This window comes from Heterocephalus glaber, unplaced genomic scaffold, assembly GCF_053883595.1.
Source record: "Heterocephalus glaber isolate CG9 unplaced genomic scaffold, H.glaber_assembly_v1.0 deba00001572, whole genome shotgun sequence".
NCBI classification, from domain to species: Eukaryota; Metazoa; Chordata; class Mammalia; order Rodentia; family Bathyergidae; genus Heterocephalus; species Heterocephalus glaber.
Window position 1 is genome coordinate 12,118,444 of NW_028258357.1, and position 26,433 is coordinate 12,144,876.

At 41.3% G+C, this 26,433-nt stretch overlaps 1 protein-coding gene across 1 annotated transcript in view; it reads right to left on the reverse strand.

The window, feature by feature from the left end:
• Ube2n (ubiquitin conjugating enzyme E2 N) overlaps window positions 1-14,989 on the reverse strand; it is a 28,261-nt gene extending 13,272 nt beyond the window's left edge. The window contains exon 1 of the mRNA XM_004844968.4: window positions 14,654-14,989. Coding sequence (XP_004845025.1) covers window positions 14,654-14,683 — 30 coding nt within the window. The 5' untranslated portion in view covers window positions 14,684-14,989. The remainder of the gene's footprint in view (window positions 1-14,653) is intronic.
• Between the last annotated feature and the right edge of the window lie 11,444 nt (window positions 14,990-26,433).

Consider the following 26,433-nt stretch of genomic DNA (forward strand, 5'->3'; position numbering starts at 1 on the left):
GATGTTGTTGAGGAATTATGCAGCAACTATAATGTCACTCGAAACACAATGATTGTGTTTTACTCAATCCTAAAAATGTGTGGCATAGTTTGATAGTTTACAAAGAAAATAACAAATGCAAAATACCACAGAGAAATTTTCTTAGAAGATTGGGACTGGAACTCATAAGAGATCATTTACATCAGAGGAAAAACAAAATGTTTTTGCCCAGGGAACTACGCAAAAAAATTGTAGAGCACACTGGTGAGCTGATAGGTGAACAGGCAAGTGCAGCATCACAAAGACCTAACTCAGACAACAGGAAAACCAAAAAGTCAACCGTGTCCTGCAAGAAAGGACAGGAAAACAAAACATTCATGCTATCAGTGTAAGCAATTCATGTGTATGGAGCATGCAGTTTTCATGTGTGAAAACTACCTGGGTGTGACAGTTGAAGCAAAGATTATTTCTGCAGTATACTTTTGCTTGTATTTATATTGTAGTTCATATGCTTTTATTTCTGATGTTATCTTTTAGGTTTTGTAAGAAAGTAAACAGCTGATGTGAAAATGTTGATGTTTATTCTAAACACATAAGAATTTAATACTTTATGATATTTGATGCTCCTGTTAACTACACATTGTGTGATATAATAAGAACATCCTGACAAAACAGCAAGACAAGTGAGATATCAAATATGTCCTACAAAAAGACCAGGAAAGCAAAACACGTGCTGTCATCATGTGTAAAAAGTGCCTTAGGTGTGATAATTGAAGTTAAGATTATTATTTTTTGTAGAATGCTACTGGCATTTTCATTGTAGTTCATATAGGAATTTATTTTTGTTATTACTTTTTAGATTTCATGCACCAAAAAACAGTTGATGATGAAAATTGATGCTTTTTTATGAACACTCAATAAATTCAATACTTTATTTTTTTATATTTTCCTGTTAAGTTCCAATTGTTTAATAAAACTCAAAATTAAAATTAATAACTCATCAATAAAAGTATTCTAAATAATAAAAGTGGGCATTATACACCCAAGTTTCTTCGCCTGTGTGACAAAATTTACGTTATGCCCCTTGGGATAGAAGGCAGAAACAGAACAACGGAAGGGCCTGATGGAAGAAAATTGCTCAATCCATGGAAGTCAGGAAGTGGTGAGCAAAAGGAGGGCCCAAGGACAAGAACACACCTTTTTAAGTAACGCCCTCAGTGACCAGCTTCCTCCAGTCAGGCCCCACTACTGACACCTGAGACTTTCGTGGGACATTTTAGATGTAAAATATAGCATTATCCAAAAAAACAAGAAAGTAACATCACCTAAGAAAAGCAGCATCTGAGTAACCCTATTTCAAAAGAGATATCTTATTATCAAGACAATTGTTAATATTCACAACTCATAAACATAAAAGGCAATGCTAATAATATTTGGTGTTGAGGAGAACTGGCTCTGACATACACAGCTGCTGAGACCATAAAATTGTTCACTAACAATTCTACTTCTTAGAATTTATCCTAAGGAAAAACTCTCAAAGGTGTATCTTCTGAATCACAATCATAATGATCATATCAAAGCCTACAGGAAAAAGATTCTTTTAAGTGTAAGGTGTAACATCAAAGAAAAACACTCATTTTGTACAAGTGAAAGCACACTTCAAAACAGTATAATCTCTTAATTTAAGCGTTGGGCTACAGTGAGGTATAATGAATGTTCTGTAGCCTAAGGTAATGGTTTCATATCTATATATATTTATCAAAACAAACTTTAAAAAGGTGTTCTTAATTATATAAACATTAATAAAGTTGACTTAAAAGAAAAATGCTACATGCATCTTGAGTTCACCGAGAGCAGGAAATGCATCTTAATTTTTTTTCTTTTCTTTTCTTTCTTTTTTTTTTTTTTTGATGCAGTTCAGGCTGGCCTGGAACTCCCAGCAATCCTCTTGCCTCAGCCTCCCAGATTACAGGCATGCAGTACCACATCCGGCAAATGCATCTTAATTTGGGAACAGCATTTGTTTGGATTTGGGGTCAAGAACTACACTGTCTAGCTAGGCATCCTGTTTAAAGAATTTGAGCAATGGAGCAATACAACAGGAAAGTTGGGAGAAGAGGGAAAAATACCAAGAGCCAAGGAGGTGGGTCATGGCCATTTGCTGCATTGTATGTACCAACCCTAACCCTAAATCTCAATAAAACCCCCAAACCTGAAAAATGCTTGCAATTAGTGGATTCTTCCATAGAAACTGTTGAAAGGGTCAAGCAGAATCTTTAGATATAACAGCATGTACAATCAAAGAACCACAGACAAAAGAAAATCTCAAGATCTTACACTATCTGATAACTGGCCAAACTCTAGGGTAGAGCACTGGAATTTCAGAGGCTAATAAACAGTAAAGCTAGACAAATTTAGCCAGAATTCTGAGATGAAGGGACTGACACATAGATTCATCCTTAACATTGATTTGTATATTCATATATGTTGTTTAATTTTCAGATCCATCTCTGAAGACTTACAGAAATATCCTCAGCAACCCCTCAAATGGCAGAACATGGATTTAAAATCCAGTGTCAAAGGGCTTATTTCAAACTTCCCCTTGCTAGACAGAAATTTCAATCTTTAGCAACCTCGGTGCTTCACACCTATGGATCCATGCTCAGAGAATGACAAAGTTATAAAACAGAAAAAGTTTCTTCATCTGTTGACAGTCCTTGGGGACCAGTGAAGGCAAGTTAACAAATACAGAAGAGGACAAACTATCGAGGAACCTTCTGCCTGTCTCCCTTGGCATTCTCTTTCTCTAATGGTTCATTCTTCTCTAACATCCTCATTTGAAGGCAGGAACAAAATTCTCTTTCCTGGGACTGAAGGAATAGCCAGCCCTAAGTATGAAGTAGGAGAATTCAACTGATTTAGAACAAAGACATTTCTCTACAGCATACCATGCTCTCTCTAAAAAACTGAAAGTCAAACACGAGCTAAGTTAAAAAGAACAACAAAAACCACAACCCTATAAATCTTAGTTCCAGAGGACAGAAGTCCAGCCAAGTACTGCCACATCTCAAAGGCTTCTCACCCTTCCCTGTCAATCATGGGCTGACCATGTCAGGCAGTGTTCTACCTTTAAAATAAACTTCCACACTAAAAAATTAGTGTCAGATACAAAGTCAATCTGTCTCACTCTTACATACACTGTGATTCTGGAGGTGGGACTCTGAGCTCTTATAAGCTCTGCTATGCTAAAGAGAAACTGCAAGGATTCCTGACACTTCAGGCTTATCACCTGGGGTGCCTATAAGCATCACCCTCACCCAATTTCTCTGAAGGACATTAGCCCAATCTGCAATTCATTCAACACTGAACCAGCTTACTCATCACTTTTTCCCCTTGGAGACTCAGACATGGTACAATTCAAAGGTGGGAAAATTCATCATTGTGACTGGAAGATAGCATCAGACTACACAGGCAAGAGAGCATAAGGAAGGAAATGTCAAGGAAATAACATAGTGTGAAAAATAAAGTGTGTGTGTCTGTGTGTGACAGTGAAAACATGGGGGCAGGTAATGAGTTCTGAGATTACTGCCAAAAAAAAAAAAAAAAATTCCAGAAGAGGATAGAAGTCCACCTACAAATTCTGGAAAAGGGAAGGGATTTCAGGCAACTGCGCTAATACTGGTGTGAAAAAGCAAGAAGAAACCATAGCAGTGCTGATACACATGCAAGATCGGAAGCTGCAAAATGGAAACATTCCACTGTAAAAACAAAGTTGGCTTCAAAATGTCTGCAAGACATCTATGTGGAGATAAAAAAATAGGTGACTGGGGAGGCCTAAAACTTGCTGGTAAAATTTTGCATCACTGACTGATGTGGACTGAAACCAGGAAAGTGAGTGTGTTCAGATGAATATATAATGAAAAAAGGTTCAAGGTCTGAACCTATGAGAACATGAACACTTAAAAGATTAAAAACTATCATAACCATTGATACAGGTCTTTTTATTAGTTATACTGGAAAGTTATAATTTACTGTATTTTGGCACACTGCCACTGCTTTGAGCATTTGTACATTTTTATTTTTTTGGAAGTCCAGAGAGTCTGTTGAAAAGCCAAAGAGAAAAACCACTACTAGAATTACATGATCACAGCCTCTTGGATCATAATTCTCTAATTTTAAATAGACACGAGGAATAACCAAGGCCCAGGGAAAGTAAGTAAACTGGTCAAGGACACAATCTCCTAGTCACTGAGATTAGAATAAACCCAAATCTGATTTCAGAGTTGGCTCAAGTCTCCAGCAATCATATTGACATTTTCCCCCAAAATCTACTCATTAAAAGATAAATATTTACTCCTGCAAAAAACTACTTAAAAACAAAGAACAATGGCTCACAAGGCCTGAAGGATATTTCTTTAATGCTCTAAAACAATGCAGGAATCAAACGTTACTAACTAGTTTTATGGGTGCCAATACAGATTACCTGTCTCCTAAAACTTCTCCCTTGCTTTATCATTATTTCTTAAACATATTTAGAAAAAAGCTTCAGCTAAAAATAAAAATGACAAGAAAATGAAGTCTTAATATGTGCTTCATTGCAGATGAACCTTGGAAACATGCTAGGCGTTAGAAGCCTAACGGAAAAGGCCACATAGATAGTGTATGATGCCATGGAATGTGCACTATAGGCAAATCCACAGACTGAAAGTAGAGCAGTGGTGATTGGAGGACGGGAGTGGGGATGGACAGTGATTCCAGTGGGTACAGGCTTTCCTTTTGGGGGTGATAAAAATCTTCATAGTGGTGATGTTCACAAAGCCTTGTGAATATAATAAAGTCTACTAAATTACAAATTTAAAAAGGGTGAATTTTATAGTATGTAAATTATAGGTCAAAAAACCCTGGGCCAGGCCTGGTGGTGCATGGATGTAATCCCAGCACTAGGCTGAGGCAGGGGGATACCATGAGTTTGAGGCCTACCTGGGCTACATAGTGAGGTCAAGGTCAGCCTGAACTACATAGCAAGACTAAAAAAATATCTTTTTAATATATAACATAGTTCTGAAGAAAAGAAACTTCAAATTAAAATTTGATGCTAAATATCTATAGTTCAAGCACAGATATGCTGACTCATGGTACAGTTTTAGCACTACTGAAAACCTCCCTAGAGTTTGGTATGTCTAAACCTAGAATGGTATTTTACTCCCCACCCCACTTTTCTACTTACCCTTCAAAACTGTTCAACTGTTACCCTCTAAAAATGTCTCCACATCTACCCATCTTTGCACTGAAGCCAAGCATACACAAGACCAGTGTTTCTGTAATACGCACACTCCAACCATCTGGACATTTTCTTTCCCCCTGCAGTACCAGGTATTGAACTCAGAACCTTGCACTTGCCAGGCAGGCATGGTGCCACTGAGCTACACCCCGTCCTGGAGATCTTTAAAAAAAAACCAAAAAAACATGTTGGGGCAGGAAACTGTCAAATTTACAAACACCCCAGAGAATTCTGATACATAACCATGAACCAAGTACTCAAATTATAAACAAGTATTCAGAGAAAATATCTTGTAGTTCCTACAACCCATCAATGCATCATCAGCCCTGCCAAACGAAGCAGAAGATTCTGATAAGAAACAGGCATGGTTTGACCAATATCTCTTCTTGAATCAGTCACTGGCAGGCACCTAAAGAGAGCTCCTAGTGCTTTTAATTTAACCCTTATGGAGTAAAAGGGGTTTAAGGGGGGGGGGGATAAAATTTTTTTTTAAACCCTTATCTGAACCACAACAAAGTCGTAAGTGGTAAGTAACAAAAAGTGTTACTTAATAAAAATAGCTCTTTGGGACAGGGATATAGTTTAGTGGTAGAACACTTGCCCAGTATGAATGAGACCCTGGGTTTGACCCCTCCATCTGCCAAATAAATACATAGGAATAGGTCCTTTATAGCCCAAGGTAGATGCCAAGCTTTATAGCTGTAAATCACTATGTCTCCAACTGTGAAAAGGAATAACTTTTCCTAAAAGCCAAAGCAATAATTTTATTTGCAGGCATACAAGGATTATACAGGAAAAGTTCTTTTTCTTAGTTTCTCCAAATGGGAGAAATTAAGTCAGGTGCCCTAAGTCTTTAATATATCAATGAGCACAAGATTATTCCAATCTATATTTAGGCTTACTGAGTAAAAACATTCTCATTTAAAACTATCATTAGAATTGTCATTAGAATAGTCTCATCCAGTGATAGCACAAATCTATTTTGCTGGTAACAAGCAGCAGGAAAAGACAGGAGTAACTGCTGTATATCCCCTTCTCATAGAGCCAGAAATTCCCCCAAATCCAGCAACCACAGTGGGCAAGAAAGGACCATGTCACCAAACCAGGGACATTCTACCTAAAGGCAAACTCTATTAATGAACTACATTACTGAATGGGTATCACATGTATCCAAAGGCCTCTAGTTTAACTACAATATGGAGAATTCTGATAAGAAGGCTAAGCACTCTGGATATGTTTTTATTTGCCCAAACAATATAAAAACACACACACTGTCAGATATTATCCAGCAGCAGATATGTTCTGACACAAGACACCTGGGTTCAAATCATGGCTCTACAAATTACTTCTTCATGGAGGATACTTTACCTGTAAAAAGAAACTAATATCCACACCATCAGATTGCTGTCAGAACTTAATTCATATAACATGCTTAGATAGGGCCTAGTACATATAATAAGATATGTTTCTTTACATAACAAAAAAGTCTAACCAACTTCAATGCAAGAATAGTCATGGGCTGGGGATGTAGCTCAGCATCACAGCACCTGCCTGGCAAGCACGAGGTCCTGAGTTCAATCCCTGGTATCAAAAAAAGAAAAAGGGATAGTCATCACACTACACTCTGGTGAATATAATCTGCAGACTAAATCTCAATTTTACAACTTAAAAAAGTCAACAATGCTTTGTTTGCCCAATAGTTCTTAATGCCAACTCTGAATTTAGTAATAAAGCAGTTAAAGTTTTTTATAGGACCCTAACAACTATAAAGTATTATCCATCACACCCTGAATTTCTAGAATATGCTACTGTCTGTCTCTTCCTCCAGCTTTCATACTTCCTGCCCTTTAACCAAAACTCACTCTCTTAGGTTCTCTTGGCCTGGTCAACTCCAACTTTTCAAGTTGAAGAACACTTCCTCAACAGATACTCTTCCTTAGACTACGGTTAAGTCCCTGCAATTCCTCTTTCATAACACACCCAGTAATTTTTCTTTTCTTTTTTTGGTACCAGGGAATCATACTCAGGACCTTGTGCTTACAAGGCAGATGGTGGCACCAGTGAGCTAAATCCCCGGCTCCACACACCCAGTAATTTATAATTTCAAAACTGTTTCCCAATAGATAAGGATTCCTATCTTGTTCACCTGGCTTAGTGATGCCTACATAATTAGGCATTCAATAAATGTCCAATTAAGGTTAACTGAAACACATCTTGAGTATGTCATAAAAAAGAATAAATCACACTGCTATTAAAGATTGCTTTGGGCTATTAGCAGTTTACTAAAGCCACTGTCTCTGCCTCATTTTAAGATGGTTATCCAACTCAAAGGGTCATCAAGTTACCTTCTTTTTTAGGAGGCTTTGTTTGAGAGAGGGTCTCATATAGTTCAGGCTGGCCTTGAATTCACTATGTAGTTCAGGCTGGCCTTCAACTCGAACTGGGCAATCCTCCTGCCTCAGCCTCCAGAGTGCTGGGATTACAGATATGTACAACCACACCTGGCAAAAAGTTACTTCAAAATGACATTCTCCTGACTCTAAACTAAAAAGGAATCTTAGAAACTTGTAGAGAATAAAATCATCCAAGGTCTCATGACACACGTATAACACTTGTTGCATTTCTCTTTAGTGTTGTCAACTACAATGTGTTTTAATCCCAGATTTGTGAAGACTTTGAAAACACAAATTGATTTGCCTAAAACTAACCAAACTGCCAGATATGGTATAGAATTTGCATATGTGAAGAAGAAATGGCCAAGTTTTTTTTAAAAAGCAGAATATGACAACATTAGATTCTGAAGCCTACGTTTCTAAGTACTTTAGGGGCTGGGAGTGTAGCTCAGTGGTAGAATGCAATGCTTAGCATGTACAAGGCCCTGGATTCAATCTCCAGCACCAAAAAGAAAACAAACGTTAAATTACAGCAGAATCTGAATTACAGATATATCTGATACAGGGCAATTCAGAATTATAAAAATGTCTATGCTTAAGTACTCTCAGGGCAATTTAGAATAGTTTCAGCCCCAGCCCAGGGGGCTTGTTTTTTGAGACAGGGTCTCACTACATAGCCCAGGCTGCCCTTGAACTCGAACTTTGTGATTCTCCTGCCTCAGCCTCCTTTTGAGATTACAAAGGATGAATAATAAAAAATTCTTTCTGTTGATTCTGAGGGCTTCTATCTAGTTACAAATTCTTTCAATCCTGCAATCTTGTTTCCGCCACAAGAGATTCTAGGGCAGAGGTGGCGAACCTATGGTACCCTTGCCACAGCAAGCTGTTTGTTATCATTGAAAGCTCCAGAAGGTTCGCCATCACTGCCCTAGGGCCACATTTCTCAGTCTCTTGGACTACTGTGATTCTACATCCTATAAAATGTACAAATTAAACATGATTATATATTTTTTAAAGGCTTCCTTGGGAAGAACTTAGTTCAGCCGAAGTTAGCTAACTCCCTAAATACCTACTCCCTTCATATATATCTGCAAAGAAATCTTCAACTCTATAATAAAACTCTAATAAGAGTAGCTAAACTCTGAACCTCATCAAAGGGAAGGCATAACATTTCTAATGTCACTGTCACTTAACGTGGTGAATACGCAGAAGTGCTTGATAATTTCACAAAACTCATTTCTATCATGTAGGAGTTGATCGATCTAGACTGAAAGAAGTGCTCAACATAGAGGAGCTTAAAAGCTAACACTCAGATGACTATTTTTAATTTACTTTCAATTATGCTCACATTTCATAATCAACACATTAGATCGGACATTAAATACCATCAGTGTAGCCTAAAAGTTTAATCACTACCAAAAGCAGTCCAGGAATTCTCAAGAGGGAATCCATGGAGACCTTGGGAATTGACAAATAAGCTTGGCAAGAATCTAAATTCCCAGAAGTCATATATTTTTTAAATAATAACAATAATAAATATATATATTTAATTTTCCTAGGAAGATCAGAAAATTCTTAGGTGGTACAGCATTCAAGAGCACTAAGAATGTGTTTCTTATTAAACTTTTACTATATAACCTTAGGGTTCTATCACCAAAGGTGATTTTAATTACAATGTAACACATCCATTTTCATCTTACATTTTTCATACCTTTTTATAATGAGAAAAAATTATCAAAGATTTTTTTCAGGTCTTACAAAACAAGTCAGTTTTCTAAATTTCTCACTAAAAATATACCTTATGTACTACAATGAGTAGCTGTTAAATAGTGACAGGAAAAATATGTCTCCTTTAAAATCACAGTACACACAAAGAACTCAAGTTTCAATGCAAAATAAGGCATTTAAGAATCTGAAAACAGGGCTAGGGATTTCACTCAGTGGTTCCAGCGCCTTCCTCACAAGCTCAAGGACCCGAGTTTGATCCCAGTACCAAAAAAAAAGAATCTGAAAACAAATGCTCACCAAATATAAAGTAAATTTTGGGAAAGATTGGTGAAATGGAATTCTAATCCCAGCAGGCGAGCAAATATCAATTCGAGTAAGTTTGCCACTATCTCCTAAGACTATACGCTAGTTTTCACGATTAACTTTGAAGAGAAAGAATTTCACCATATCGACGTAACACATAAAACTGAAACAGATTTAACAGATCTCATTTATGTGTTCCCAAAATAACTGGTTCTTCTTTATGACAAGATAAGGGAGGAGCTCTGATTTTATAGATTTTTTCGTTAACTTTTAATCTGAATGACTTTAACCTTTACTTGCTCAGTCAATCAGAGATTTATTTTGGCCAGAAGAGACAGAAAAAAGAAATTTAAAATTTCTAGCTAAAAGTAGAACAACAAAATGCCATACTCATTCATTACATTACAGCATTGTTTCTATTCTTTATAGCCTTGTTTGATAGCACAACTTGGGGAAAGATCTACAAGTTACCAAAAAGCAATTAAAGTCTAACCAAAAAAAAAAAAAGTCACTTCAAAGTTATATTGTTAGTTGGAATTGAGGCTGGAGGGTGAGGAGAATCAAAGTATTTACACTACACGAGGAGAGGAAGAAGTCTACTAGCATATATGCACTGAGCTGCTCTAGTCTTTGAGGAAGAATACGAAACAAAAACAGTGGTTGTTTAGCCCGGCACAATGGCACACCTGTAATCCCAGCATTCAGGAGGCTGAGGCAGGAGGACCTAAGTTTAAGGTCAACCTGGGCTACACAGCAAGACTTTGTCTCAAAAAACAAATAAAAATTAAAATTAAAAAACAGTGGTTATCTGAGGAGGGAATGCTGAAAGACAGCTGAGAGTCTTCATTTTCTCTGTGCGCCCTAAGGCATGGCCAACCTTTTGGCTTGCCTGAGCTGCACTGAGTAAAGAAAAATTATTTTGGGCTACATATAAAACACATACTATAGTTAACATATATAAGCAGTAAAACTTCTTGTATTTTTTTATATTTGTTATTATTACATTTAAAAAAAAAATAGGGAAAGCAGCCCATGAGCCACTGCTTGGACACGCCCATGAGTCTTTCCATACATGGTGCTGTAAAGGTCCTACTCAATAATACAAAAGATTGGGGCGGGGATTAGGTCAGTGGCTCTAACGCCTGCCTCCCAAGCACAAGGTCCCAAGTTAGATCCCTGGTACCAAAATAATAATAATAATAATAATAATAATAATAATAATACAAAAGATTGACATGTTTTGTTTTTTAATAAACTTCTGGGTGGAGTAAGACTTGGAGATGAGGGAGTAACTGGGAATTGAACTCGGGGTCTTCACAATGACACACATTCCTAGTTCTTTTTTGTCTTAGTCTCATTAAGTCACCCAGGCTGAGCCCAAACTTGTCATCCTCCTGCTTCAGCCTCCCAGAGTGTTACAATTACAACCATGCATCACCGTATTCAATTCAGGAATATGAGGCTTTAGCTCAGACACTGGTTCAGACAGAACCTACAGCACTGTCAAATTATGACACAGAATAACAACTGTCCTAGAACTTTTTTCTGAAGAGGTAAGGCTTATTCAGACAAAATTTCAGTGCCCACCACGTGCCAAGAATTATTCTAGGTAGTAACGAGCAATGCCCAGGTCACTCATCTCTGAGTAATGGTTAAGTTTACATAAAAGAAAGGGAAGCAGGAATAAAAGAAGCTGGTTTATACAGAACAGTTAAGGCAGGCCTGAGGAAATGTGTGAGCAAAGAATGCTACAAAGCCAAAGTGTGCAATGCAACGAACTAAGGAGTGAAGCCTTGTGACAGGAATAAGCCTTGCCACTTCCTGTTGAGGGCACAGCAAATCAACAGGGATGCAGGGGATAAGCTCAGAGAAGCAAGTCAGGATTCTCTTGTGTGGAGCACCTCTGTAAAGTTTTTAGCAGGGAAGTAACACCATCTGTATTTTTAAAAAAGGCTAATACGCCACACCAGGGATTTAGCTCAGTAGTTCCACTGCCTGCCTCACACGATCCCCAGTTCCAAGAAGAAGGCTAACAAAAGCAGGACACAGTGGTGCATGCTAGTTGGGAGGCTGAAGGAGGAGAATGATAAGTTTGAGGCCAGCCTAAGCCACTTGGTGAGACACTGTCTGAAAATGAAAAGGGCTGGGGTGTAGCTCAGTGAGAGTACCCCAAGGCTCAATCTCCGGTATCTCCCCCTCAAAAGAAGGTAAAGCAGACAAACACAGCACATCAGGCAATACATTTTGAAGGTAGATACTTCAGAATTGGCCACTGGACAGACATAGGAATCAGAGTGAGAGCCACTGAATGAACTCAAAAGACACCTATGTATATGGTTATTCACAGTTGTCAGGGTACTCGGACATACCCGTGTCATTTCCCAATAACAAGAAACAGGAGTGTCACACTGGGAAGATCCAAGTTCTGCCTCTTGCCAGTTTAAGACCTTTAGGAAAGTCATTTGAATTGGTTACTAGACTGTAAAACATACTGTCTAGTTCACAAAAAAGAATTTCTGGTCAAAAGTTCTGCAAGGATCAAATGGCTGAAGAAATCTGCAAATGTAAATAAGGACCATTATGATGTAGAAAGTATCATATTAATATATGTCCAAATCAAGTTACCTCAATACTTCCATTCGCTAAGAAAAGTAACACATATATAATCAATACTGAACAGTCACCAAAAAATAACCCAATAAATGAACGTACGTTTCTATCACCTCAAGACAGTACAGCTGCCCTCCACCCACCATTCTACTCCACATAAAACCTTGTTCAATGGTTGGCAGAGTAGTAACTTTTCAAAATAAATTCTGATATTAAAAAAAAAAAAGCTGGTCATGGTGGTACTCTTCTGAGAGGCTGAGACAGGAGGACTGAAAGTTCAAGCCCAGCCTGGGCAAATAAGCAACTTAACGAGGCCCTATCTCAAAATACAAAAAAAATTAAAAAAAAAAAAAAAAGAGTGGGGATGTAATTCATTGCGAAGGCCTAATCCCCAGTACTGCCCCCCAAAAATGTATTTTCAGCCTGAGCATGTAGCTCAGTTTAGTGCACCTGCCTGGAATGCGTGAGGTCCTGAGTTCAAATCCCAGCAGTACCAAAAGAAAAAGTACTTTCACTAATTTATACAACAGCCTACATACTACAAGCATGGACACTAAAAAAATTACAATCTTTTAATCCTTCCTAGGGACTGGAGAAAAGTGTCCTTTACAAATATAAAGTATATTAAACTAAAGTCACCAAATTTTAACATTTACCGAATAAAAGCAAGGTACATTCGTTAGAGATGCCACCAACAAAATAGACTAAATTAAGATTATACTGCAGCATAAGTTAATCACTGTCTTAAACGGTTAAAATTAAATACTGTAAATTTAATTGTATGCTAAGGGAATTATAAGGACTTCTATTTATTATAAGTCACTTCTTTAAATTTGTAAGAAGGTTTCACAGAATTTATTTTACCATCCAAGGCTTTCCTATTACTGCAGAATATCTTCCAAATCTAACAAAAATGGAAAACAGCTCACTGTATCTTACAGAAGTATCCTCATTGTCAATTTGTTATGTACTTATTCTATAACCTAAGTAACAATAAACTCCACAATATTTGGGGCGCAGCTCTCATTTTTCCACTGGGGCCTCAATCAACACAATCATCGGTGTCCATGGGACTGCATCCTAACTAAAGCTACACTGTAAGGACCTTCCTACGTGTAGGACAGTTAAACCTCGCAAGTCTGAGACAAATGCATAATACAACAACGAAGGTTCAAATTATCAGGCTCCAGTGCTCACTATCTGTTCTTCCATTTCTAATTTCTACCTTAAAAAAGGTTAAATGCCTTTCAGTACGTAATCACCCACCCCCAATCTCAGCTAAACTTGTGACTGCATGAAGCACTACACATCTTACGCATCTCTAAAAATGAGGATTAAATACACGTTCACCAGGGTATATCGCGCCAGGTTTACGGGCAATTTAGTCACTTGAACTGGAACACTCAGCAAGGCAGTTCAACTAATTTCTTTTATAAAAACTGACCAAAAAATATATTCAAGACTTAGTTTTCATGGATTGCAAAAAAAAGACTTAGCAAGTCTGAGGACTCAGCGACGTTATGTAAAGATTTTACAAGACCAAGATAAGGAATTTTTCATGGCTCCATATGTACTTCTCAGAGTATAAGGCTAAAGGACGGTTTAATAGTTTAAGTGCACGAAATTGGGAGGTCAAAGATGCCATAACATCCCTCATCACTGCGGCCCTCTCGAAACCTTCTGTTAAAACTATTTCCTCGGAACAGAAACGTCTCTGAAAGAGTTTGCCAACCGGAGTGAAGTCACTTCGCGGCGATAATGAGCGGAAACGCATTCAGAGAAGAGAGGAGATCGCGGAAGCGAGGGCAGCGGGGCGCGGGGGCCCCCAAGTCCCGCAACCGGCAGCCGGGGCGACCTGTGCCCACCGCGGCCGGACGCGCGGCCTCCCCGGGCCGCCTCTCGGCGCAAGGCCCCGCCCGGCCGGTTCATTCATTCTGCACCCGGGCTGCCGCACCCCTCGCGCTCTGCTCCAGTCCCGGCAGAATCGGGGCTTCGGGGTGAGCGATTGCGCTAGGTTACAGCCCCCGCCGCGAGTCCGGGCCACGATTCCCGCGCGCCTGCGGCCTCGCCCAGGGTGGTCTAGGAGGCCGCGGAGGCCCGAGCCGCAGCCCCGCCACCTGCCCGGGCGCCTGCCAGGCCGTCGGGAAGCCGCGTTCCCGCCGCCGGGCCGCCCCGCCGAGGCCGGAAGTCGCCCTGGCGCCCCCTCCTCAGCGCTCGAAGTCCCTCGTCGCGGCGGCCAGACCCTCTCCGCGCCGCCTCGGACCGCTCAGCCCCGGCCGGAGGAAACAGCAGCCGCCCGGCCCGCCCCGCCGACGGACGAGCGCAGAGTGCGGAGCCGGAGGCCGACCGGGGCGGTTACCTTGATGATCCTGCGGGGCAGCCCGGCCATCTTGTTAGATCCCGTCTTCGGCCTCTGGTTGAGTCTCCGGCTCCGCTCGCCTCACGCACGAGTGGAAGTCCCGGGCTCCACTTCCGGGGGACGTCGCCGCGCCCGCCGCCGCCGTCGCCAAAGCCCCTCGGGAAATGTAGTCTCTACTCCGGCGCGGACGAGCTTCCCTCTGACCTGGCCCTCCCCCGTGCTCCCGCCCCAACCCCTGCCCGGGGTGGCGGAAGTGACTCGCCCGGTGGGGCGGGGACTTAGGGGAGGCGGGAAGAGCTCCGCAGCCGAGCGGGCGGAGAGGCGGGGGAACTGCAGGCCCCTCGCGCAGGCCACGCCCGCGCTGGTGGGCGTCACAGAGGGCCCGCCCCTGACGTTCCTCGGCTCATTCACCGCGTCCGGCCCGCAAGAGGCCCGGCGCTGCTGCCGCAACCGCTGCGGACGTGCACGTCAGCCGACCGAAACTCGGTAGTCAGTCCTCTAATTGCAGGACTCGCCAGTCACGCAGACCTTATATTTGCATAAATCAGGCTTCTTTGACACACCCTTAGGCTGGGGGTGGGTGGGAAATGGGGAGATTTAGCGGCTGAAAGGGGAATTGTTTCTGAGTGTCGGGACCCCGCAGTTGCTTGCTAGCTGGACCAGGATGAGAGAACCCTGAGTACCCTAAAGAAGGCGTTACCCTAAGAGTGCGGGGCCGAAAGTAGGATCATCGTGCGGGTCGGGGGCGGAAAATAGGATTGCTGAGAACGCATTTCGCCCCATGATTGATCCCTTATAGGTAAGGATTTTCCTTTTAAGGCAGTTTACGTCGTCTTCACGGCAATCTTGAGGGGGAGTTGCCTTCATTTTGAAATGGAGTTTAGAGAGTTAACTTTTTTTTGCTAGAGTGTAGAAGAAGGTGGAGCCGTTTTGTTTCGAGGCAGATCTGCCAAGACATGGGCCTTAACTACTGGTGTTTCCTAGCACAGTGAGACAGATATGAATGAATGAGTGAAGAAGTGCCAGGTGGTGCTACGTTAGGAAGGAAAACTTCAAAGAAAGAAAAGGCTGGCCATGCCCTCCGGGGTCCAGTAGACAAGTAATTACAATCCAGCGACTCCTCCAAAGTGCTATTTGAGCACAGAAAGGCATAAACTGCTTTAGAATTTAGGGAAGGCACCTTGAAGGGTGGAGTCCTGAATGATGAGTGAGAGTCTAGTGGATCTGGTAGAGAAGAGCATACCAGGTACAGGAAATAGTCTGTGAAGTGGCACTGTGCTATGAGAAAGGAAAAAAAAAAAAAAGGGCGTTAAAGAAACTGGGACTATGAATGCAAGAAACCCAGTAAGGACAATTGTTGGGAACAATGCTACGTAATTCTAGGGAAAAATCATTTGAGTAGGTCTAGTTCTGCTGTCTACAGACCAGCCACGACATTCCAGACATAATTGCATTTTGGCCTCGGGTCACAACTGAGACCTCAGTGATCCCCTGATGCTGTAATGCTCCAGGACAAGCCCACACCTGCGGGAGACGCCAGGGAGGAACCAAATCTTCATCTGCGTAGTTCTTCATTGTTCTTAGATTTCCACTGCCCCCAAGTCTTTTGTTACACCTTGTTTATCCCAATGTGAAGTACTGAACTCTGCTTTTGCACTTGTTACATCTGTTTCCCCACGTACTGAATAAAAAGTGCTGCAACCTAGGGGGTCTTTGTCTTTGCCGCCCAGAGCAGCACTGATCAGACCCAAAGCTCAGCTTCTCAGTCTAATTTGTCTATCTTTCCTGTAATTCGCCGTGTACTGCCATGGCTCACAGGAGACTAGGACTTACTGCAGAGGTTCTGGTAACGTTCCCTTCCCCTGTTCCCTACAGACAAAGAGCAACATTTTGTGGGGGCATGGTCCTAATTGATTCCATGGATCATCGAATTGATTATAAGGTAGAAGGGGTAGGCTGTATTTCCAGCACCTTTTGAGTAAAAAAACTAAGGCTGAGAGGGAATCGTAAGAATTCAAATAACCAGACTAAAAGATGCTGGCAAGTTCAGTGACGTTGGACATAGATACTGTGAGAAGATTTTAGAAAGGTCACATGAGAGGTTCCCCTGATAGGAAGAAAGAGGAACTATAGTGTTCAAAGTGTGCAATTTGGACAGAGCTTGGCAAGGAAACATGTCTCTGCTTCATGCTTCGTCAGGCTGAGCAGCTGGAATGGGCCGGAAGACCCACCTGGAGGGTAACTTCTTACAGGGTGGCAAGTCTGTGCTGGCTGTTCTTTCCCCTGCACATGGGTCTATGCTGGGACATTGTAGCCTTCCCCACTGCATGGTGGCAAGCTTCCAAGAGGGAGGGAGTGTTCCAGCAAGCAAAAGTAGAAGCTGAATTGCTTCTTTTGACCTAATTTGGAAGCCACATTAGCACCGAAATCACCATAATCTATCATTGATCAACCAGCCACAAAAGCCCTCCCAGTTTCAAGGGTAGAAGACACAGAATTGGAATCCACCTCTTCAAAGGGAGTGGTGAGATTTTAAAACTCCCAGAATATGTATGATGAAGGTTTGGCTGTGGCTGACTTTGGAAAACACAAACTGCCGCAGGTACACCAGTCAGGATATGCTTACTGGCCACTTACCTTAGAATCACCTGCAGCCTGAAAAACATTTCCAGGAAGCCTTTCCCCAGAGATCTGAATTCTCTAGCCCTGTGCTGAGAACTGAGAATCTGAATTTAAACATCATAGGTAATTTTGATATATCTTAATATTTGAGAACAAAAGATTCTGAACAAACAAAAATAAAAAGTATAAGCAGGAGTTGCATTGGTCTCTTGACTATTCTCTTATCACAACAGTTAATGAATATCACACAGAGTACAAGTGAGGCTCTGGAGCCTTTGGAGCCTTGGCCTGAGTTTGGAAACATACGGTTTGCTTAACTCTCTTTTTCTTCACCTATAAAATATACTTAACTTCATACAGTTGTTGTGAAGTTTAAGTGACATAATAAAGCACTTACCAAGTGCTATTACTTTTGTGATTTGATAAAGTCCAGGTATAGTTTTCTTTTTTAGGTATCGGGGCTTGAACTCGGGTCCTTGCTCTTGCGCAGCAGGCAGCAAAACCACTGAGCTAAATCCCCGGCCCCAAGTATAGTTTTCTTTAGGAAACCAAATCTTTTAAATTTTTTTGTTTCTATTAGTACATGTTTGCATTACATAATGATGGCATTCCTTGTGGGGAGCTGGTACATGTACATAATACATCTCAATTCTTTTTTCAATCCCTCTGTCCCTCCTTCCATCTCTTCATCCTCTTCCCATTTGAAAAAGATCTATCTCCCCACTTCCTATTATCCATCTATGATTTTACTCTTTATTGTATTTTGGTTTTTGATAGAAGAGAAGCCATGCAATATTTAAGCTTCTGTGTCTGGTCTATTTCACTTAACATTATGGTCTCAGGGTGCCTCGATTTTCCTACAAACAACGCAATGGCAGACTAGTATTCCATTGTGTAAAAATACCACATTTTCTTTATCCATTTATCCGATGATGAACATATAGGCCATTACTATGATTTAGTTATTTTGTTTGGTTTTTTTGTGGGGGTTTTTGTTTTGTTTTGGTACTGGGGATCGAACTCGGAACCTTGAGCTTGCAAGGCAGGTGGCGGCACCACTGAGCTAAATCCCCAGCCCACGATTTAGTTATTAATAGTTGTGCTGCTATAAATTATACATGGATATGCATGTATCACTGGAATATGATGTTTTTAACTCAAGAAGGTACCTATAAGAGGGATAGCTGGGTCAAATGAAATTGCTAGTTTTAGTTTTTTGAGGAATGTCCATACTGATTTCCATAGTGGTTTTACTAGTTTACATTCCCACCAACAATCTTGAAACCCCCCCCCCCCGCAGCCTTGCCAGCATTTGTTATTATTTGATTTTTAGATGATACCCATTCTTTCTGGAGTAAGAATCTCAGTGTTATTCTAATTTACATTTCTCTAATGATCCGTGATGTTGAACATTTTTCCATGTATTTATTGGCCATTCGTACTTCTGAGAAGGGTCTATTCATTTCAGTTGCCCATTTTTTTGTTGGATACATACTTTTTTTTTTTTTTTGAGGCAGTCTTGCTATGTAGTCAGGCTGGCCTTGAACTCACTATGATTATAAGTGTGTGGCAACACCCCAGCCTCAATTGGGTTTTTATTTTGGGTGGTCTAATTTTTTTGAGTTCTTTATGTATTCTAGATATTAATCCTCTATGTGTCTTAGTTACTTTTCTCATTGCTGAGAAAAATACCCAAGTATTTAAACACCCAAAATTAAAATACCCAAAACTGAGGGAGGAAAGGTTTATTTAGCTCACAGTTTGTAGAGGTTTCAGTCCATAGTCAGCTGGCTCCAAGGCAGGGTGGCATGGCTGACAGGCAGTGCAGAGGAGAAATAGTTCATGGTGGGCAGAAGGTAGCAAAGCAAGCAAGGGACCACACCACAGCTCTTTATGTCCCTTATATCTTATCCAGGGTACTTAGGGTGGGTAGCACTCACACCCTTAATCCCAGTGTCCTTAATCCTAGCAGTGCACCATGAATCCATACCAGTGTCACACATTCTAGATCCAGCCACATATGACTGCATGAGGTTTTAGGGATATATCTAGACACAAGCCATAACATTCTGCCCCTGGCCTGGCAATGACTCATGTACTTCCCTTTATGCAAAAGGCATTTAGTCCATCTCTAACTTGCCAGAGTCCTAACAGTTTCAACTGTGCTGAAAAGTTCAAGTCCAAGGTCTCCCCTGAAATTTAATGCAAACTCTTACCTATAAGCCTCTGTACAAATGAAAAAGAAAGTTAAACACTTCCAACATTCAGTGGCACAAGATGGACATTTTCATTCCAAAAGTTACAAATAGGGAGATACAAAGGAATGGGACCAAAGCAAATCCAAAATCCAGAACGGCAAACACTAAATTCAGTAGTTCTGTGTCCAGATTCCCCGGTAATCTGTGGCAAGATATGAACTCCAAAGGGATTGGGTGATTCTGCCCCTGTGGCACTGGCAGTGATTGTAGCTCCCATGGCTTCTCCCTGGGGCTGGCTCTGCTCCCTCCTTGCAGTTTTCCTCAGACGATCCATGTTCCTGGCTTCTCCAACCTTCTGGGGTCTCCACTGCACCTTCGGCTTCACACTCACAGCTTCACACACTGCCCTCTCAGGGGTACCCTGCCTGGCCTCCCAGGTCTTCTGAAATCTGGGTGGAAGCTTTCCTGACCCTAAACTCTTGTTTTCTGCGTATACCTAAAACCAGCACCACATGGATGATGCCAAGGTCTGCTGCCAGCTAGAGCAGGAACCAGGCTTCCTTCCCTCTTGGCTATAGGGGTTCAGTGCCTGGATCCCTGAATACTCTGAACGCAATCCTGGGTTCAAATTCTCTAGGCTGCCACCATTCTGGAACATGGTACTCTGGGACTCTCTTCTCAAACAAAGTCTTTCACCTTTGCAACTCTGAGACTGCAAAGGCTGGAGTCCTGCTGGTTCTTGTGATGTCCTGAGGCCAGCTCTTCTGTTGTCTTCTTCTGAAAAACTTGGCTTTTTCTGCTATCTTTTCAGGTACCAATTTCTCCTCTGCTCCATCTTTGCAGTCTGCAACTTTACTGGAGTTTCCTGTCTGGCCAAGCTCACATTTTAAATCATTCTCCTGGCTTATATGCTCTTGATTCTCAACATAAATCTGGCTAAAAGCCCAGAATAGTAGCCATGCCACAGCCTCAACATAGATTGCCTTGAAATTTCTTCTCCCAGATTAATGAATTCACTGCCTTTAATCTCAGTCCCAGGTAAAGTCTCTGGACACAAGCAAAATGCAGACAAACTTTCTGCCAGACCATAACATGCATTGTCTGGAGTCCAATAGCCAATGCAGTCCTTCCCAGCAGAAACCTCGTGAGCCTGGTCTTTACCAGCATCATTTCTATCAGCATTCTGGTCTTCTGAACTCTGACCAAAATCTCCCATTAAGGGCGTTCCAGCTCCATTTTTTCAGCGGGTATCTCTGAACCTTTCCAAACTCTTTCTGCAAGCCAGTTGAAAAGGCTCCTGAATCACATGGTCAGGTACAGTCACATCAACAACCCCACTTCTCTGATACCAAATTTCCGTCTTAGTTACTTTTCTCATGTTGCTGAGACAACATATCCAACATGCAAAGTTAGGGGAGGAAAGGTTTATTTGGTTCACAGTTTGTAGAGGTTTCAGTCCATTGTCAACTGGCTGTAAGGCAGGGTGGCATGGCAGAGGAGAAAGAGCTTATGGTGGGCAGAAGGTAGCAAAGCAAGCAAGGGAAGACCACAGCTCTTTCTATTCCAAATATCTTATGCAGGTACTCACACCCCTTAATCCCAGTGCTCTAAATCATAGCATTGCACCGTGAATCAATACTAGTGTCACACATTCTAGATCCAGCCAGCTCTGAAAAAGCCCCACCTATGACTGCATGAGGTTTTGGGGGGAACATCTAGACACAGCCATAACACTGAGGAATAGCTGGCAAAAGTTTTCCCCATTGTGTAGGTTGTCTCTTCACTCTATTGGTTGTTTCCTTTGATGTTCAAAAGTGTTGCAATTTTTTTTTTATGGTACCAGGGATTGAACTCAGGACCTTGTGCTTGTGGGGCAGGTGCAGTGCCACTGAGCTACATCTCTGGCTAGAAGTGTTGCAATTTGATTATGATCCCACTTGTTGATTTTTGGTACTATTTCTTGTGGGATTATGGTTCCATTTAGAAAGTTCTTGCCTACATCTGTGTTTTCAAGAATTGTACCAGTTTTATCTTCTAGCAGTTTGTTTCTGTTTTAATGTTTAGATCGTTAATCCATTTTGATGTAAACTTAGTACATGGTGAGAGATACAGTTCTAGAGTCAATCTTCTGCATGTAGAAAGCTGATTTTCCCTGCATCATTTGTTAGTTAAAGAGACTATGTTTCCTCCAGTGCATGCTTTTGGTTTCTTTGTCAAAGATCAAATAGCTACATGTGCCTGGGTTTGTTTCTATATCCTCTATTCTGTTCCTTTGATCCACATGCCTTTTTTTTGGTATCAGTACTATGCTGTTTTTATCACTGTAGCTTTGTAATTATAACTTCAAATCTGGGATTGTGACGCCTCATGCTTTGCTCTTGTTTTAAAACTTGACATTATAACTTTGTTTGGCAGAGATCAGTTTGATAATATGACATTCTCTTAGATTGGTAACATTTTAAAACACATTTTTCAACAAAATAATAAAATAAAAAATATTTTTCAGGCTGGGCATTGTGGTACATGTCTGTAATCCCAGCACTTAGGAGGTTAAGGCAGGAGAATCAGTATAAGCTCAAGGCTGGGCTGCAATAGTGAGATCTTGTCTCGAAAAACCAAATATATATATATATATTTCCCCTATTTTCCCAAGAGAACACCTCTCACTGAAATCATCTGGAAAACAAAACCTAAACCTCTGATTCATCTAAGTCCTGTAGGACAGGATATATTCAAGGACAGGTTGCCACTGGACTAAGACAGAGTTTACTCTCAGTTGAGAAGGTGGCGTAGAAACCTACTACTACATGCAACTCAGAGATAGTGAAGAAGACAGTAGTTGGGGAATACACATTGGAAGATATAAAGTAGCAGATATGTAGGAGAGATAGAGATCTAGAAATCTAATGCACAACGTGAGCACTTGTAAAACATACTGTACATAGAATTTATGCTAAATGAGTAAGTTTTAACTGGGCTTGTTACAAAAACAAAATGGAAGACTATAACAGGTGCTAGATATGATAATTTGTTTTATTACAGTAACTTTTTTACTATCTATATAAAACATCATGTTGTATGCCTTAAATATACATAATAACATTTCAATTTTTTTTTTTGTATCGGGGATCAAACTTGGGTCCTTGCACTTGCAAGGCAGGTGGCGGAACCACTGAGCTAAATCCCCGGCCCCAACATTTCAATTAAAAAAAATTTTTTTTGGTACCAGGGATTGAACTCAGGTCCTTGCACTTTTGAGGCAGGTGCCAGAAACACTGAGCTAAATCCCCGGCCTTCACTATTTAAATAAGACTCCTAGCTGGGTACAATGGCACCAGGGTTTCATCTCAGCCACCCAGGGTGCTGAGGCATGAGATTCCAGCCCAGACAGGCCACAGGAGACCTTCTTCCAAAATAAAACTGAAAGGACTGGGCATGTAGCTCACTGTTACAGCACTTGCCTAGTGTGCATGAGGCCCTGGGTTCAGTACTCAGTGGTGAAAAAAAATTCATGTACTGTATCCATAAAATATGGATAAAATAAAGATCCCTAAAAAGCTAATTGAATCCATTCCTTCAGGGAAGAGGCGTTGGGCCTCTGGAGAAGAGAGATAAAAGGGAAACACTTTAATCTACTATGTTAGCTTTCTGCTACGAAATACATGTCCAATTAACTTTAAAAAGAAAGGTTTGAGCAGGGCTGGTGGCACATACCTGTAATCCCAATACTGGGAAGGCTGAGGCAGGAAGATTGCTGAAAGTTCCAGGCCAGCCTGGGCTACATGGTGAGTTTGAGGCCAGCCTGAACTACATAGCAAAACCCTGTCTCAGGGGGAAAAAAACTGTCACAGGAATGAAATGGGGCGGAAAATAACCACTTGCCTGGGAATGGTTAACATAGATTCATGATCCATAAATGAGGGCTGACAGAACGCACAGGCTGTTTCTGTTCGTCCCTCTACTCTTCAGCTTGCCCTCTTGGCAGCAGGACAACAGAGCTCTCTACAAAGTGTCTCACGCTTTGCAAAGACAAAATGGATCTGTTGGGAAAATGATGTGTCAGTCACTTTTAATAGAGGCCCTCTTTCAATTCATAACCCAGAGTTGCTGAGGCAGAAATATTTGTTTGCAAGTTCACTTATTATTTCTTTCGGCATCAGGATGCTGCTTTGTGGGTGATCCAGCTGAAGTGTCTGTAAGAGGAGGGTCTTTACCGTATCCAGGGAGAGCCTTTCAGTGCCTGTACCACTTGGGGATTCTGCAGAGCTCCTCACTGATTCTACAGTGTTCCTAAAAAGGTAGATGGACAGATCATCCAAACACATTTGTCTCCTTTCCCTGGGCCAGTTCCCGGTGGAAGCAGGATTCCAGAGGACAGTGACCCAAGTCCTGGCAAGAATCCTTGCCCAGACAGGCAGCAACTGCTCTTTCCCCTGCTCCACCCAGAACGGCAGCATTCCAGGTTGTTGGCTTCCACTTGCGATTGCACAGATCCTGCCCCACCTCAGCCATGCTCCCACTTCCGCCGACCTGGGGTGTCCCACTCACGTTTGTTCCCAGTACCCTCCTGTCTCCCAGAGCCAGTCCTCACCCTTGCTCATATGCTTCTCAGCCGTGCCACTCACTATCCACAGGAAACTGCCTGGTACTTGGTTCTAGCTTCAGTAGAAATGATTCTGAAATCTGTGTTTTTCTGCTGAGTACATCATTTGGCATCAGAGATAGCCCTGGAGCAGGGATTTTCAGACTTTCTCACCTTGGAGCCTGGTTAAACACACAGGGAAGGGTTCTTGCCCAACATCTGAGTTCAAGGCACTAGCCTCATGCATCTGTTTGTCACCAACCCAGGGCCACAGAAGGCTCTAAAACTTGGGAGTCAATGTCGTATTATTTGATCTGGTCAAGAAAAACTAAACAGTTGCATTAGCAACCTTGACTTACTCCTGTTCCTGTTTTTCTAAACTCTTCTGACCTGTATTCGTATCTTCCTGCTTATTCAAATTCTCATGGTCCAAGAGTTAGATATTTCAGATCATTGGTGATTAAGTTGACTTCCAAGTAAGTGTTCAATATTCAAGATTGTAGGTTTTTTGGAGGAGGGGGAATAAACACCATCTTTTCTTTCTTGCTTGCCTGCTTGCTTGCTTCCTTCCTTTTTTTTTTTGAGACAGGATCTCACTATGGAGCCCAGGCTGGCCTTGAACGCACAGCAATCCTCCTGCCTCAGCCTCCACGGTGTTGGGGTTACAGGCGTGCTCCACCACATCCAGCTAAACACTGTCTTTTTTTTCCCTCCTGGAAGTATAACCAGTTGAAAGGTACATACAGGAGTCAGCAGATGGAGATCAAACTACTGTGTCCATTGTTAAGAAAGCTACCTGGAGAACACAACTCTAAACCTACAGTCAGCTGGACTTACTAATATTCTCCTGCCAGGCATCTGCAGGCCCCAGGACAGAGAAGATGAGAATGCAAGAGGACAAAAGGCAGGCTGTAAAAAAAAAAAAAGGAAAAAAAAGCAGCTGGGCGTGGTGGTGCACACTTGTGATCCCAGTACTCAGGAGGCTGAGGCAGGAGGATCACTGCTAGTTCCAGGCCAGCCTGGGCTACACAGTGAGTTCAAGACCAGCCTGAACTACACAGCAAGACCCTGTCTCCAAAAAATCAAAACAAGACACCACCAACCCCCACCCCCCAAATATATTAGAGTCTGTCCCAAAAATGCATTCAGCAAAGTCAGGACTGTGGGAATTTCTTTAAAATTAACAACCTGGTTTAGCAAATCAAGGAGAAAGGTGTGGGGGGAGAGAAATGGAGGAGGAATTTATAAATCAGAAAGACTTAAAGTATCTGAAATGCAAAGATCTAATTTGGATCCTGATTCAAACAAGCAATTAAATAGAAAATGTGATCTTCATGAGCCATTTGGGAAGTTGTGTGTTGACTACTGGAGATTTAACAATGCTAAATAGTCACTGTCAATTTTTTTAAAGTGTGCAGTATATTGTAGTTATAATAGAAGAAAAGAATCCTTACCTTTAAGCATTTTTACTGAGACATTTATAGATGAAATTATATGCTTCAAAATAATATAGAAGAAAGTACATGGTAAAAGCACAGATGAAACAAAACTGGCCATTAGTTGGTAATTATTGCAGCTGAATGAGGAGCACATGGCTTATTATACTCTCCCATTTATTTTGTGGTCCTGAGGCTAGAACCCAGAGGCACTCTACCACTGAGCTACATTCCAGTCCTTTTTATTTTTTATTTTGAGACAGGTCTCACTATGTTGCACTGGCTGGCCTCCAACTTGCAATCCTCCTGTCTCAGCCTCCCAAATACCTTTTAAAAAAAATTCTGTATTTTTGAATTTTTCTGTAAAGTTTTAAAATATTAGAATCACAAAGATAGACATACAAATTGTATGTCTATCTATATATCTTTATCTTTCTTCCAATCTCTACTATCCAAACATGTATATCTAAATTCTTGCCTCATTTTATTTACCTCCATTTAACTCTAACAAGTCCCAAACAGATGTATTCATTTCCACCCGTCTCAAAACTTCAAACTTGCTTCAGTTTTCCCTGTCCATGAATGACACCGTCAATGTAGTCTTCAGAAGGGCGCCTGAAGTGTCTTCCCCTCCTCAACCCAGGGGCTTGGAGGCCTCTCCAGCTCCTCATTTCAAGAGTCAGAATCCAGGCTCCTACCTCCCAGGGCTTCTCTGGAATGCCTCCTGCCCCATGGAAACCTCAATTCATCCACCAAGGAATAATCCAGCATGTCTCTGAATATTAATATAAAGTTTTCCTTTTTTTTTTTTTTTTTTTTTTTTTTTGGCATCGAGGATCGAACTCCGATCCTTGCGCTTGCGTAGCAGGCGGTGAAACCACTGAGCTAAATCTCCGGCCCTATAAAGTTTTCTTTTAATAGGACTTGCTGCTTTCTAAGTAT